Source organism: Haliotis rufescens, unplaced genomic scaffold (genome assembly GCF_023055435.1).
Source record: "Haliotis rufescens isolate VD_foot unplaced genomic scaffold, xgHalRufe1.0.p SCAF_22, whole genome shotgun sequence".
Lineage (NCBI taxonomy): Eukaryota > Metazoa > Mollusca > Gastropoda > Lepetellida > Haliotidae > Haliotis > Haliotis rufescens.
In genome coordinates, this window is record NW_025963913.1 from 5,579,642 (window position 1) to 5,597,209 (window position 17,568).

Consider the following 17,568-nt stretch of genomic DNA (forward strand, 5'->3'; position numbering starts at 1 on the left):
TGTTCATAAATACCCAGGACCCATTCGCCAGAAAACACCTTATTTCAATAGTGATGTCATCACCTTCATCCCTAACTTGACGCGGTGTTTCTCTCGCTCATGACCTTGAAATCAACTACTAATCAAGAATGAGAGTGCAGCATACACATTTCTAGCAGCCATCCCTTGATTTTATCAGTCAGAAGACCTGACATGGGGGACAAGGTTTGATAAGGGGTATGATATGAAAACTGCCATATAATACTCTTTTTATCATATACCATGACATCAAATTGTAAAATGTATCTATTTGCAAGTAAATGGAAAACATTTTGACCTTGTTTTAAAGTCATTGTCATGGGAAAGCTAGCTGTGCAGGTCTTAACTCCCATTTCTTACCACCCGGGCTGATATTGATCAATATGTATTGATAAGCAATATCAACCCGGCAGGGGATGTAATACGAGTTGGCTCCATGTTGGCTTTATCACACATGCAAAATGCCTCACATCATTGATAGGTATATGATATTTACCCTTAGCTGGCTTGCAGTAACAGAGATGGTCATCTGACTTGTTGTAGACGATGAGGGGGTGACTTGGGGAGATGTCAAGGGGGTATGTGTGGACCGGGGCAATGTGGTCAACTAGAGAGGTCAACTCCTGGCCATCATACAGGATCAGCTGGTCACTCGCCGGAATGTCCGTCTGCTCTGCAATCTTCTCTTGGAGCTTTGAATAACTTTAAAGGAACATATACATACGTATGAAAACTTTCAATGACATTTGTATTTTGTGATGTCCAATTTGTACTGAGTAGCCAATGACAACAGGGTATCACATGTTTCCCCAGCGTTAGGTCTCTTATCTAAATATCATGTTTACAGATACTATTTTCAACACTATACCCTTTGGATATTCCGGGTTAAAATTGGTTTCCAGCAATTAATGCTGGTCATAAGACGCGACCAAATGGATCAGGTGGTCAGGCTCAGTGAAATGGTTGATAGCGTGTCATCGTACCACAACAGTGTGGATCTTTGTTCACATTATCAATCACTGGATTGTCTGGTCTGCGAGCATCTGATCACATTCTGTTTAATACAATAGATATGTCATCTGGAGTTGATTTGAAAATAGAAATGTGAAATTAGATAGAAACCATATGTTATTCTAGTAATGGAAATAATACCAACATTTCTTCTGAACAGGGGTTGTGTCGAAATTGTTCACTCGCAATGTTCTATAATTCAATGCGGTGGAATACATGATAAAAGGAGCATTATTGAGGTTTTCCTAATTATACGAAGAACTCATTAAGCTGTGCAACTCACCAGTAGCAACAATCTATACCAGGAGCTCTACCCACCCACTAGAGAGGCCCCAGTGGGTAATTTCGGGTTAACATTGGTCCCCAGGAACTAATGTTGGTCGGAAGATCGGGTGGTCAGGTTCAGTGACTTCGTTGATAGCATGCATCATTGTTCATTTATCAATCACTGGATTGTCTGGTCCAGTTTCGATTATTTTCAGGATGCCATCACATACTGGAATATTGGTGAGTTGGGTGTTAAACAACTAACAACCTATTGCATTCATACGCTGGCAGTGAACCAAGGACTACCCCTGGATGATGGACAACTCACACATCAGATCTGTCCAGGAACACCCGGATGCTGGCACACAGGGCAGGACAGAAGATGTCCGTGCTCAGCTTGGAGGATATCGTTGCAGACTCATGGAAGAACTTCTCAAACAGCATGGTTCTCTCGGGGTTCCGCTCCAGCAGAGCCGCTAGAACCGGTGTCATCAACAGCTTCAGACCACTGAAACCAGGAGTCATGTAATCACTGGTCAAACTACACAGTCATTGCAGTTGATCACAGCATGACCTCAATAGATAAATAATAATAATAACAATAATAATCAAGTCTTCCCTAACAGTAATAATGACGAGTACTTACAATGCACTACATTCTATACACAAGTGCATGACACCAGTATTACCCCAGTCAATGGATCAGTGTGCACTTGATTGTCATTCTCAGCTCCCTGGGGAGTATGCATTGCACTATGAGGCACTAGAACATTAACAGTCAAATTACCATCACATCTTACAAGGTACCCACTTGCTGCTGGGTGAACAGAGATATAGTTTGAACAAAGTCACTTGCCCCTAGAGACACCCTATGTGTTACATGTGCTTCAGGTTGGGGCAGGGCCGAAGCCCTAGAAACTCTCAGGAGTCAAGCTTGCACTCGGCCACTATGTTTGAATATTGACAGATCAATAGAATTAAATACATGATAAATGAAGTAGTACTGATACACTAGAAAGCTCTTTACCAATGGTTTGTATTAAAGAGAACCATGTATGAAGTGATATGTGCATATATCCTGAACACCTATACTTCTACCTGGCAATCTATTAAGTTACGGATAAAACACAACACTGAGGTTTTGGTTGAAAATGTAAATCCAAAAGTGAGGGAGTGAGGGAGTGAGTTGGGCTTAACGCCGCTTTTAACAGTATTCCAGTTATATCACGGTGTGTCAGCTTGAGAGGTAAGCCCGAAGTGATGCAGGTTTCAGACGTTTACCACTTCGGTGAAACCCACGAGCACGGGTATGGTGCTGACAAACCTAGAAACATAATTGGGGCAAAACGGGATTCAAACCCACAATCATAGGTTTCTGGTGTGTCCAAGGGACGCAACACTGCACAGCGAATCGCTGCGCCTAAGACGACTGGGCCACCCGTGCCCCCGAAAGTGAGGGAAAAGCCCAGAGGGATGAATATCCAACTAATGAACTATCTAAATGCAAGAAATACAAGAAAGAAAATAAGTAAAATAATATAGATACCTTACAGTGAAACAATACAGTGTGTGGCGGTATAAAGGAATTCTATCAAAGCATGCGAGAGAAAAACCACATGCAGCATGAACACAACTTTAGTCATGATATGTAAAATTGAACAAACTTTCATCAGCTGCCCTGATGGCTCAGTGGGAAAACAGTGGGTGACAAAACTTAACATGATATGTGAGGTTGCAGGTTCGATACAAATCATGGAATTTTCATGTGAAATAAAAATGACCAGGTGGACGAGGTGATTAATGGCAGGACATGTGCACCATAAGAAATTTACTCATAATACTTCTGCCATAGGGTCGTTAACCATCTTAATACTGCAATATCAACTAACTGGTTAAGACAACCACAGCTGACATGTCTGCTACCCAGATAAGTCCCAATCCCAGAGGTACATGTACACACCAGGGGTCCGGAAACCGTCATATGCGCCGGACATGTCCGATTGGGAATCTCGAAACGTTTTAAAATATTGCTTACCGGACATTTTAAAAAGTATTGTCCGGACATTCTTAAATTTTGACCGGACATGATCAACAGTTAGGACTGAGCAGTTTCTGTCTGCAGTTGCAACACAATGAAGATTAACTACACTGACAAGCTTTGTTTGTTTTGATTGCTGTAAATACATCGTACCTACATGATAGTCCAATCGGTCAATCACTGTAATAGACAATAAACTGAGTTGACACTGATTAATCGAGGATTAATTACTGAGAACATCTTGTTAATTTGAGTGAAAGGTGTTTACAACTGTACATTAATACCTTGCATCATCGATGTACCTCATTATCCTCACAATGCTACGATACGTAACCTCAGACAAGAAGCGAAAGCGTGACGACAGCCAGTCAACCGATGCAGATCAGTCGAGCGGATCTGCCAAACCCTCAAAGTCTGGACGATCATTTTGTAAGTCGTGGCTAACGACTTTCACTTGGTTGACATACAATGAGGATTTGCAGATTTTATTGTTTTCAGTAGCTAGTCGTAAATTGAATCTTGATTGACCGCCATTTTGCTTTCTCGGACGATCGATATCCAATTTTTTTTATGGTCAATAAATAAGTACAGATGAAAAAAGTATTCAAATAACTATTGCTATCAACGATATTTTAGTATTTGTGATTAAATTATCTGTCTTGTTTTTAAAAAAATCTTTAGTATAAAAAAAGAAATATCCCGTGAGGTCACGTGATAACCAAATATGGGATAATAGTCTCGATCCAAATGTTACAACGCGTACACTTGAGCAGACTCATGAATATAACTCATGAATATTAATTAGACCGTTCACTACGTTAACAGATCGTTATTATAACAGAAACAAACGTATGTTTTCCATGTAAATCTAAAATGATATTATTTGTTATTAATTGTCCGGTGAATTAAACAATTTAAATTGAAACAATTCATAATTCATCCTATTATGAATACGTAAACTTGTAATGTGTGTGAAAAGTCGTACTAAAATACGCTATTTGAAGGGGGCGTGGCCTAAATGCAAATGTCCGATTGGGATTATAAATTTTCCGGACCCCTGGTACACACAGATGACAACCCACACTGAGTTCATCATGAATATCTGGAAAACAGACACGGCTTTGATAAAAATAATTAATATTTTTCAAAGCATTTTACCAGCCAAACTTCTCAAACACTTTAAACCTTTCTATCCAAGCTGAAACAAGTGATTATTTACTGATTATTCATTGTTTGTATATGTGGCAATGACTATCAATGTTTTTGGACAGATTTCCTTTAATATTTTACTTATTCGTATGCAAAGTTTCTTATTGTCCCTAGTATATGATCATGACTCACTTTGTAAGTCGTGACGTCTGTGGGAGTTCTCGGTTCCAGTCGATCGGTCCGCCCTCACACCGCTGTACCCCAGATATCACACCATATTCCTTCTTCGTAGTAATCTGGTACCTGGGGACAGAACACAGGAATGGAGCACCAGTTCCTTGTCTACTCAACCATGGCCATCTGTGTGAACGTGTCTCTACATGAATTGAAGGCATAAATATGAGCCACAAAAAATATCAATTTCTTCAGTAAAGGACACAGAGTAGATGCAACAACATCATGAGAGGTACAAACCAGGATTCACAGTCAACATGTTGTGTTCATCTTATGCTGTGGTCAGCAATACCACAGCAGCCTGTAGAGAGTGAGTATTGTTTTCTGCTACTTTCAGCAATATCACGGTGAGGGACACCAGAAATCGGCATCACATATTGTACCCATGTGGGGAATTGAACCTGTGCCCCAGATTAAGTCAGAAGATTACATTGTCTCCCTGTTGCGACGTCCCCCGAAGGGCCTGAAGGGGAGGCTGCCGGTGGCCGTGTGGTACAGGGTCACTCCCAGGCTCCACAGGTCAACAGTGCTAAAGAACTTCTGTCCAGATCCTCGTCTCAGCACTGCTCTCTCGTACATATCCGGGTGCTAGACAACAGGAAGCAAGTCACATTCATTAGTGTTAATTAACTTTTGTTGGATATCTAACTCTGTAGGAATGCTGCTTCTTATTGCAGACAGATTGACTAAAAACAAATAAGTAAAAGACTCCTGATACAAAACAATTTGCACCTACCAAAAGATATCCTTAATAGTATTGAAAAAGTGTTTTAAATACATTTGCCATACACATAAAGTTCTTCATCTTAGAACATCGTAATTTCCACATGTCTGTACTAGTTATGCGCTCGAATTTGACTCTTAAAAAGAGTGAGTGAGTATGGGTTTATGTCACGGCGGGGGACACAAGAAATGAGCTTCACACATTGTACCCATGTCGGGAATCGAACCCAGGTCTTCAGCGTGGTGAGCGAACGCTTTAACTAATAGGCTACCCGAACGGCCCGACTCTTAAAGGAAAGTGCCACTACAACTGCATCACTGTTGATGATGCTGCAGTATGTGTGCCTCACTGTACCAGGTATTCCTCTGTCCCATACAGTGAAGTGAACCGCTCCTCATCGTGAAGTTCTCGTGCTGCACCGAAGTCCGTCAGCTTGTAAATGGATCTGCCGGCAAACACTGTTAACATTACAACCCCGAAAACTACAAACATTGAAATAATAAAACAAGATTTTCCTTCACAAAAGATTCCTTTAAAGACCTCGTAATCATCAATATCTGTCAAAGATGGTGTCAAGAAACCAGTGTCCAATGCTAAGTCCTTTACGCAATGCACAAATGTGCATCCAGCATGCCCAAATGTAAAGAATGGACGCAGAAAAAAATATACTGTACAGTAAATGTACAGAACACTACACCATTTCATTACTTTACAGGACACTCATGTTGCCTGCAAGGACCCTTAAAATTAATTATTACTGGTCCCCTGGACCCAAACTTTAGTAAGTCAAGGTAAAACCCTGTATGCTAATATAGGCACCTTGATGTGACTCTTCCTACACTGAGCACTAACACTGAAGGCTGCTTTCAAACTAGATCCGAACATAAGCTTACTACAATATGGATTGGTCATGTGACAGAGCACAAGCTAACCTCCTAACTGACTTACACAAATTATACATAATTGACTTTCTATTTGCCAAACATTCTTAAAGCACCAGGCCGATGTTTGCAAACAATAGCCGGTAAATCTCAAGCTTATCTTATTCCGCGAGAGAGGTTTCTGCTCCAGTGACCACAACATGGGAGTAGGATCACTAGCAGGTCGGGAAGAGCTACTGTCCGGGAAGTACCACTGCCTTGTTTCTGGCTTCATCCGACCGAGGCATTTCTATTATAATGTAGGCTTTAATACACAATCAAGCTGGCAAGTAGTATTTTGAAAGTCATCCAATAAAAACATGGCCGAAGCCCTAATGTTTTGGTTTGGGAATTGAATCGTAAAGGTTTGACGTCACATTCAGAAAGTATTACTTGCATGAGACAAAAGCACCAAGAACTGTCCACATTAAAGTGGGCATCAAATGTGTGATTGAATATGTATCACAATACCTTACTAACGATCCAAAACGTATCACGATACTTATGTGTGCCCCATCTGTGGTGCATAAGCCATCTTTTTCATATACAGGATGGCCAAATACCTGGCACACTAACGATTTACAGTTGGCGGTGTTAAGTATGGAGCAATGGATGAAAATATTTATGTTTTCACTACTCATTTGAACTGGTAATTAGTGTTTGGTGTAACATTTATTAAAGAATACATTTAAGGGAAGAACTTTTTGCTTCGTGTGTGATTGTGATCAATACTTGTATCGAGAAGTACAAAATTGTGTTCCACCGATGCACCACTACTAGTCGACATCCTGATCCTTTATTTTTCATTTCCTTTTTGCACCATAGCAACACAGACCTGATAACATGGCTAGGCACTGATGTATCGTCATGACATCGATACAAAAACTGTCTTGCGAGACATATGTTGCTAAGAGTGGACATTCTGAACAGTACATTTCTTTTGTTCAGTGCATAATATGAATACAAACAGTGTTGTTATCCAGTTATTTGACAACATTGGGTAGGCATTACTCTAAGACTATCCAGATGAGATCACAGTCCACATGGTCCAGTAGCCATGGTGACTGAGAGTGTAGAGCTAACTGTGTAGGGGTGTCAGACAGTGGTGACACCCACTACAGCCTGGGGTCTCACCTGCCGTCTTCTCCGATGTGCCTGAGGATGTTCCCTGGTTTTATGTCTCTGTGCACCACATCCAGGTCCCGCAGGTGCTTCATGCCCAGAGCTGCAGAATTACACCACAACCATCACTCCCTGCTACTGACACACACACACATGGTAAACCAACATCTTATTGACAATTCTACAGTGCACTCAGTCTGAAGGAAAGAAGACATTGCATGCTGGTAAATGTTTTGCATAATTTCTTTTTATAAATAACACTTACAAATAGAACAATTTGCAAAATCTACTTGTGACAAAAGTATGCAAGTGTTGGGAGAGACACAGTAATCATTAGTTTCATGCCTTGTGTACTCTTATTGACTGACGGATATCTGAAACCAGTCCATTGTCACCCTGTCCAACATTAGTGATGTCCATGCTCTCACAAGGCGACCTACAGACATGTTTCAGCACCCTGTCCTTGCTCTCACAAGGCGACCTACAGACATGTTTCAGCACCTTGTCCATGCTCTCACAAGGTGACCTACAGACATGTTTCAGCACTCTGTCCATGCTCTCACAAGGTGACCTACAGACATGTTTCAGCACCCTGTCCTTGCTCTCACAAGGCGACCTACAGACATGTTTCAGCACCTTGTCCATGCTCTCACAAGGTGACCTACAGACATGTTTCAGGACCCTGTCCATGCTCTCACAAGGTGACCTACAGACATGTTTCAGGACCCTATCCATGCTCTCACAAGGTGACCTACAGACATGTTTCAGGACCCTGTCCATGCTCTCACAAGGTGACCTACAGACATGTTTCAGGACCCTGTCCATGCTCTCACAAGGTGACCTACAGACATGTTTCAGCACTCTGTCCATGCTCTCACAAGGTGACCTACAGACATGTTTCAGGACCCTGTCCATGCTCTCACAAGGTGACCTACAGACATGTTTCAGGACCCTGTCCTTGCTCTCACAAGGTGACCTACAGACATGTTTCAGCACCCTGTCTATGCTGGGTGAGATTCTGAGTTACAGTCATGTTTCAGGACCCTGTCTATGCTGGGTGAGATTCTGACTTATTGGCCTGTTTCAGCTCCGAGTCAATGCCGGGTGAGATTCTGACTTATTGGCCTGTTTCAGCTCCAAGTCTATGCTGGATTAGATTCTGACTTATTGGCCTGTTTCAGCTCCAAGTCTATGATGGATGAGATCTGACTTATTGGCCTGTTTCAGCTCCGAGTCTATGCTGGGTGAGATTCTGACTTATTGGCCTGTTTCAGCTCCAAGTCTATGATGGATGAGATCTGACTTATTGGCCTGTTTCAGCTCCAAGTCTATGATGGATGAGATTCTGACTTATTAGCCTGTTTCAGCTCCAAGTCTATGCTGGGTGAGATTCTGACTTATTAGCCTGTTTCAGCTCCAAGTCTATGATGGGTGAGAATCTGAAATAGACATGTTTCAGCACCCTGTCTATGCTGGGTTAGATTGTGGTCTAGGAAGTTGACTCACAGACATGCATCAGCACCAGCAGGAATTCCTCTTCTGAAAGCCCAAAGCCATTATCTGGTTCCTCCAGCAGCGTGAAGAGACTCCCATGTGGGCAGAGCTCCATCACTAGCACCTTCTGGTAGGAGGTTTGCTGGAACACAGGTGTACTCAATACAGTGCAGGTACACAGTCAATACAGTGCAGGTACACAGTCAATACAGTGCAGGTACACAGTCAATCAGATACAGGTAAACAGTCAATACAGTGCAGGTACACAGTCAATACAGTGCAGGTACACAGTCAATACAGTGCAGGTACACGGTCAATACAGTGCAGGTACACAGTCAATACAGGGCAGGTACACACTCAATACAGTGCAGGTACACAGTCAATCAGATACAGGTAAACAGTCAATACAGTGCAGGTAAACAGTCAATACAGTGCAGGTACATGGTCAATACAGTGCAGGTACACAGTCAATCAGATACAGGTACACAGTCAATCAGATACAGGTACACAGTCAATCAGATACAGGTACACAGTCAATCAGATACAGGTAAACAGTCAATACAGGGCAGGTACACAGTCAATACAGTGCAGGTACACAGTCAATACAGGGCAGGTACACAGTCAATCAGATGCAGGTACACAGTCAATCAGATGCAGTTACACAGTCAATCAGATACAGGTAAACAGTCAATACAGTGCAGGTACACAGTCAATCAGATGCAGGTACACAGTCAATCAGATGCAGGTACACAGTCAATCAGATGCAGGTACACAGTCAATAAAGTGCAGGTACACACTCAATCAGATACAGGTACACAGTCAATACAGTACAGGTACACAGTCAATCAGATACAGGTACACGGTCAATACAGGGCAGGTACCCAGTCAATCAGATACAGGTACATAATCAATACAGTGCAGGTACACCGTCAATACAGTGCAGGTACACAGTCAATCAGATACAGGTACACAGTCAATCAGATACAGGTACACAGTCAATCATATACAGGTACACAGTCAATCATATATTGTAACACAGTCAATCAGATGCAGGTACACAGTCAATCAGATGCAGGTACACAGTCAATCAGATACAGGTACACAGTCAATCAGATACAGGTACACAGTCAATCATATACAGGGACACAGTCAATCAGATACAGGTACACAGTCAGTCAGATACAGGTACACAGTCAATCATATACAGGTACACAGTCAATCATATACAGGGACACAGTCAATCATATACAGGTACACAGTCAGTCAGATACAGGTACACAGTCAATCATATACAGGGACACAGGCAATCAGATACAGGTACACAGTCAATCATATACAGGTACACAGTCAATCATATACAGGGACACAGTCAATCAGATACAGGTACACAGGCAATCATATACAGGTACACAGTCAATCAGATACAGGTACACAGTCAATCATATACAGGGACACAGTCAATCAGATACAGGTACACAGTCAATCATATACAGGTACACAGTCAATCATATACAGGTACACAGTCAGTCAGATACAGGTTCACAGTCAGTCAGATACAGGTACACAGTCAATCAGATACAGGTACACAGTCCACGAGATACAGGGACACAGTCAATTAGATGCAGGTACACAGTCAGTCAGATACAGGTACACAGTCAATCAGATACAGGGACACAGTCAATCAGATACAGGTACACAGTCAGTCAGATACAGGTACACAGTCAATCATATACAGGGACACAGTCAATCAGATACAGGTACACGGTCAGTCAGATAAAGGTACACAGTCAGTCAGATACAGGTAAACAGTCAATACAGGGCAGGTACACAGTCCATCAGATACAGGTACACAGTCAGTCAGATACAGGTACACAAACAGTCAGATTCAGGTACACAGTCAATCAGATACAGGTACACAGTCAATCAGATACAGGTACACAGTCAATCAGATGCAGGTACACAGTCAATCAGATACAGATACACAGTCAATCAGATACAGGTTCACAGTCAGTCAGATACAGGTACACAGTCAATCAGATACAGGTACACAGTCAGTCAGATACAGGTACACAGTCAATCAGATGCAGGTACAGTCAATCATATACAGGTACACAGTCAATCAGATGCAGGTACACAGTCAATCAAATACAGGTACACAGTCAATCAGATACAGGTACACAGTCAATCAGATACAGGTACACAGTCAATCAGATACAGGTACACAGTCAATCAGATACAGGTACACAGTCAATCAGATACAGGTACACAGTCAATCATATACAGGTACACAGTCAATCAGATGCAGGTACACAGTCAATCAGATGCAGGTACACAGTCAATCAGATACAGGTACACAGTCAATCAGATACAGGTACACAGTCAATCAGATACAGGTACACAGTCAATCAGATGCAGGTACACAGTCAATCAGATGCAGGTACACAGTCAATCTGATGCAGGTACACAGTCAATCAGATACAGGTACACAGTCAATCAGATACAGGTACACAGTCAATCAGATACAGGTACACAGTCAATCAGATACAGGTACACAGTCAATCAGAAGGTAGGAACGGAGTCAGTTTCCATTATGTTCTGTGAGATCATCCCTACCTCCTCTTCCACTGCCAGGAACTTGACAATGTTTTCGTGATTTAGTTTCTTCATGACCTCATATTCCCTGAACTGGACCTGTGCAGGACGCTGGTAACTTGAGGCGTTGAACACTTTCACAGCCACAGCATCCCCCGTCCTCTGTAACCATGACAATACAGGCAATTATTGTCAAGCTATAATCAGTTTCAACAACTGTTGTACATGGCAAAATATAGTTGAAGATCATACATTTGTCACTCCTTCAAACAGTACAGCTTTTGTCACTCAGATTGGCCTCTTGACCACATAAGGATACAATCATTCCCCTTTCTCTATAACCTGATAAGATACATTATCTTGACAGCAGAAAACTGCACACATTCTTCCACCATATCTGAATCCCTGGACAATCATACACATTAGTTTCAAATCTTCTAACCATGCTAACCATATGTAAGTTACTTACTTAGATTTAAGTCATAGTTTATATGTAATGCCATAATAAATGAATGAATTAATGGATGGCCATCCTTAGGCTGCCCCATTGCCCCTCCATCATACGATGAAAAGCTTGGCATTTATGATACATTCTCTGTCAACTGTTTCAAGGTTGGGCTGGGACAGGTAACTTGGGTACTTGGGTCGGGTGGGTACTGAGTAGGACCCGGGTACCCACAGGACTACCCAGACCCATGGTTAGTCATGTGATATATTGTTTAAAGACAAAAACTCACTATAGCTCAGTGGTTACAATACAAGTTGATATGCATGTCATCGCGTCCCAATTGTGTGGATCGATGCTCATGTTATCAATCACTTGATTGTCTGGTCCAGACTCGATTATTTACAGACCACTGTCATATAGGTGGAATATTGCTGAGTGTGGTGTTAAACCACAAACAAACAAACAAACAAACAAACTACATGACGCTTACGTTTGCATTTCTGAGTAAAGATAAAGCTTAAGTCTACATCAGTATATGCATGATCTGATTGTTTCATACATGTATTTAAATAGTTTTGGCCAGGCCTGCGGTAAAACAATTCCCAATCAGACATTTTTGTTTGTTACCAACCCTTGAGACCTACACTGGGTACCCGGGTAGTAAATTTGGACTTGTCACAGCCCTATTTCAAGTCATCAATAGGTGAGGTGAGGAGAAATGGGGCTTAGGTTGTGTCCAAGATTACTGCACTTCTATAGCGATGTGCATGCATGTGTAAGTGTGTGTGGCTACTTGTACTAGTGCCAGCCAACTGAGATAGAATGCCGCAGTTTAACATGAATACCCCACTCAGACACAGTATACTGAATCTTAGCCGACCAGTCCTAGTTTTAGCCCCATAATGTCGAGTGCCAGGTGCCAGGCAGGGTAACAACATGTACCATCTTTTAACATCTTTTGGTATGACGCAGCCGGGGATCAAGCCCCGGGTGGACAAAAGTCAGTATCTCTTTCTAAAAATCTGCTTGGGTTGGAAGGAGGGGGGAGAGACTTTGCATTGATATTGAGTTGCATTTTTGGCTAGGATGCAGCAGTTGCATTAATTTAGAGGCGCATTTATGTCAAGATTTACGGTACACAGTCCTACTGAATACTCATGCTCTATACAATCACACCTGTTGACAGTTAATGTGTACAGAAGCCTTGAAAAGTTTAAGATAAAAAATATATATATTCTAATAAAAAACCCTGTCTGATGTTTTATTAACATTTGGATGCAGTTGAATTAATATCAAATTGTGGCCCAAGTCACAATTATTGTCAGGTAAGCCAGGTGAGCCAGGTGAGCGTATCTTCAACGTGATCAATCTGATGATGACAGGAGAAACAGTACATGGCACTATTACAATATGTAACATGACTTCACGCTGGAATTCAAGTATCCTAGCTTGTCCAGCATATTATTTCTACATTCTATTATCATAAATACCCATGACCCATTTGAGTGAGTGAGGGAGTGGGTATGGTTTTACGCTGCCTTAAGCAATATTCCAGCAATATCCTGTTGGGGGACACCAGAAATGGGCTTCACACATTGTACCCATGTGGGGAATCCAACCTGGTTCTTCAGTGTGAAGAGCAAACAGTTTTAAAGAAGTGACGATACCATCTCTTCCAATTTTGTTGTCTCTTGTCCGAAAGCTTGAAATCAACAAATGAACTCTTCTGAACAGTTCAGATAGATTCCAAAACTGTGTGAGCGAGTCCTCCGCAAGCTTCATCAAATCAGAAATATCATGATGTTTGCACTGGAATACGGTTTCCCTGAGTATTAAGACTGAGGCAGGTAAGTCCTTATACTCTCAGCCAATCCTAGGTGTCCTGGAGGCGATATCCAACAAGAGGAGACAGGTACAGGTGATGTGTCAATCATGAAAAAATAGGTTAATTTGATTGGATGGCTATTCCTAGCATCCTGTCATTTGAACTGGACTTAAGATTCTAAGAATGCAGCTATAGTGTGAATTGGCCTAGGGAATTTATCAAAATATACTGGGTAATACACTAGATACTTAAGAATGGTTTGTTCGTTAGTCTGTTTGTTTGTTTAACGCTGAACAATATTCCATCTATGACAGCATGTAAATATTGAGTCTGGACAATCTACGCAATTGGGAAACGATGACATGCAACAACCAAGTCTGACTTCTATGTTCATAAATCCCTGTTTTCACCAGGGGTAAGCATGATGGCCATAGCCCAACAGACAGTATTTACCTTGTTCCTGCCACTGTAGACCATGCTGGTGGCCCCCTGACCCAGCGGTCGGCTCAGGTCCCATACGAAGTTGTTGGACCCCCGCAGGACAGAGGACGACGATGATGATGATGATGAGGATGTCATCTAGTAGCATTGATATAATGATATTGAAGACATGTCAAATGGATCTAAAGGAGAGTGAATTGAGCCCAATATTACCATGATTACAGCAATATTATAACTGAGATTTGAAGGAAAGATAGTGACAGACATGGTAGGAATGTGGCTCATGAATTATCATGTCAAATAATAGTTCTTTCTTTGTTGTCTAATACCATAGTTAGCAACGTTCCAGCCTTATCATGACAGCCTTCAAATAATGGAGTCTGAACAAGACAAACCAGTGATTGATATTATGAGCAACGTCCCATATCAGACCCTATTAACTTAGTCACTAAGTCTTAGTGCCCACTCTGCTAAGTCATCTCATAAGACAAGCAAGGGCTGGGACCTAGCTTTTCTAGCCCAGAAGTATTTCTAAAGTGTACCACTACAATCTGATTGATAGAAAAACATAGGTTAAGTAGGATTGGATCCAGAAATATATGTGACTTATGAATACTTAAAAATACTTCTCTTTGCATCATTTTTATCCCTCAATCATATATTTGGAATAAATGGGCAATGTGACTTGGCAAAATGGATACCACACTAATCAAATATTAAGTTTGATCAATATTCATCAAAACAACTTTTTTCCACACTCTGCTTAAAAGGTGGATTCCGTTATCACACATCAGTAATTTATATAGACCTGCTCAGAGACCAGTTTTCAGCCCCAAGCAGTGATCCATGCCATCAGGGATCGATAGCAATCAGCAAGTCACCAAGCATGGCCATCAACCGTTACAACAAGCAAACTGGCTTCTGGGAAGGGAGCAATATTGAAGACAATAACCCCACAAGCAACCACTTTTACTGGGGGTAGTAATTTTACTCAGTAGGGCCTCTTACGGCCTCTTACGGCCTTTAGTCTGCAGGCAGTAATAATTCCTTCAGTAAAATTAATGTGTTTGAGTTTTGAAATAACATTTATTCTTCAAACAACTTTTGTTTGTTTCAAATCATTCGTTTTAATGCAAACACTGTCTTACATTTTGTATGTAGGAGTGAGCAGCATTTCATTGTGATTTTTGTTACACTTTTACAGTAAAACTTTGATCAATCTTTCACTTACGCTGGTGTACATGGTGTATACAAGTTGTTTTACCATAGCTTGTAAAACCCATAGGGACACAGTTAAATATTCCCTGGTGCTAAATATAGTAAATACACATACACATTAGATACATATTTGGGTAATAAGGCACTGTTTTCTCTATATGTAAATTGCATGGCGCACGCTACATCTAGTCCTACACTGAACACTGGCACAAGACCACTGGGGCCGATACACCTCAAAAGGAAATAATGTAATCAATGTATTTCGACATCATATGTGAACATGTCATGTTTACTTGAATAATAAAAAAAAAATGTGATCATTTGATACTATCATTATAAAGATCAAAACATACATGAATCTGATAATGAAAGACAACTTTGGTAAGCAATGACATAATATCTTGTCTCACTGATGGACAAGCACGACTCCCGTTATGGACGGTGAACAAGTTGTCCTGAATCCACTCACATTGATTACGGCTGTAACACCTCCTGGTAACGTTATTTCTTTTCTGGTCTCATCATTATCCACTCCGACCGAAATCTGCCAACGATACAGTCGAGTATTTCCCCTCTAATTTAGCCTTGTAGACAGAGTGCCATCACAGTAGTACTGATCAAGGTAAAGGTCAGGACTGGCTTTCGCTTCCGGGATGAAAGCTCCATACCGCGAACCAGTGTGTGAAGACACGATGAAGCGCCTATGAAAATATCATGTTAAGAGTTTACGAACTTATTACATCAACACAAAGATATAGGTGACGCATCGACACCCACCCAAATTGTTTCCATTTTATAACTCACCGTTTATATTGTATGTTCGCCGATAACGATTATACAGTGTAAATTATGAATGAATGAATGAATGTAAATATGATAATTAAAATTGGTATGTATGATTGTGTGAGTTAGTGAGTGAGTTAGTGAGTGAGTGAGTGAGTTTGGGTTTTACGTCGATTTTGGTTCATTCTCCACTAAGACTTAGTGTGTAAATTGAACTAATTTCATGCTCCAGTCATCTGTTTATACCGTTAGTTACAATGGAGCCAATGAGTACTCAACTCACCCCTTAGGCATATATTTTTGTCACAACATATGATTTGGTAACACTAGAGCTTCAGTACGCCAACTGAATGTCTTTAAATTATATCTAAAATGAGATAGATCTAGGTTTATTTTCTATACTTCATGAGAACTTCTAATAAATAGATACTTGCATCTTTAACGGAATCCCAAATGTTGGTTTGAACATGAAGAGAAGTTACGCACATATCGGTTTTCTTGTCTCAAACTCATTACGTTTCAAGAACAAAGCTAGGTGCATGTCTCCAGTTTGCAGAACTGACACGTTACCAACGAAAGTGGGAAATAGGACCCCAATAAAAGGTTGCATCTTTATCATTACACATAATCACAATTTGAAGATGCTCTTTACAATCAGCCACAACTCAACACGTGACACAGACAACACGGATACGTTATGTTTTTACATTTCATAAAATGCCCTAAATTATGTGAACTCACAAGCTATACTTGTACTGTCTTTTAAAAATTAGGGGTAGGGATAGCTTGTAGTTTGAAGTATGAAGTGTCTGAGTGGGTTCCGGACTGGTACAAGCAGCCACACAGACACGTGCACATCGCTACATGAGTGTAATTATCTGTACTCGTACTGTCTTTTAAAAATAAGGGGTAGGGGTAGCTTGTAGTTTGTTTTAAATCAAAATGAAAATCTCTCTGCTGGTTTCAGTTGTATGATCTTTAAAAAGAGATGTAACGAACAAACGGTTTACAAAATAATAATATATAACATCATTCTGTGCGATGCAGTCTCATCATATCTGTTCATCTGTGATGTTAGTCAATCAACTGGCCAAAGTAGCTAATTTAGTCAGAGAAACACCACCGTCGATTATCCAGTGTACCATGTCGGACAGCTTCGTCTTGAGACCGACATTAATGCCACGACGCTAAAAACAACCGTCACGGACGAGAGAATTTCTGTGTTGACTTTCTACGAAACGAAGTTATGATGACGAATGGGTTTAGGGTATCCATTGTAACACA

The 17,568-nt window shown here is 41.1% G+C and overlaps 1 protein-coding gene across 1 annotated transcript in view; it reads right to left on the reverse strand.

Annotated features, from left to right (window-relative positions):
* The window catches only part of LOC124136281 (serine/threonine-protein kinase TBK1-like), a 28,551-nt gene extending 12,410 nt beyond the window's left edge, over nt 1–16,141 (reverse strand). Inside the window, exons 1-10 of the mRNA XM_046502154.2 lie at nt 15,971–16,141; nt 14,296–14,421; nt 11,591–11,731; nt 8,990–9,119; nt 7,496–7,586; nt 5,796–5,886; nt 5,148–5,305; nt 4,676–4,786; nt 1,625–1,804; nt 515–720 (exon numbers count right to left, since the gene is read on the reverse strand). Coding sequence (XP_046358110.1) covers nt 515–720; nt 1,625–1,804; nt 4,676–4,786; nt 5,148–5,305; nt 5,796–5,886; nt 7,496–7,586; nt 8,990–9,119; nt 11,591–11,731; nt 14,296–14,421 — 1,234 coding nt within the window. The 5' untranslated portion in view covers nt 15,971–16,141. The remainder of the gene's footprint in view (nt 1–514; nt 721–1,624; nt 1,805–4,675; nt 4,787–5,147; nt 5,306–5,795; nt 5,887–7,495; nt 7,587–8,989; nt 9,120–11,590; nt 11,732–14,295; nt 14,422–15,970) is intronic.
* Between the last annotated feature and the right edge of the window lie 1,427 nt (nt 16,142–17,568).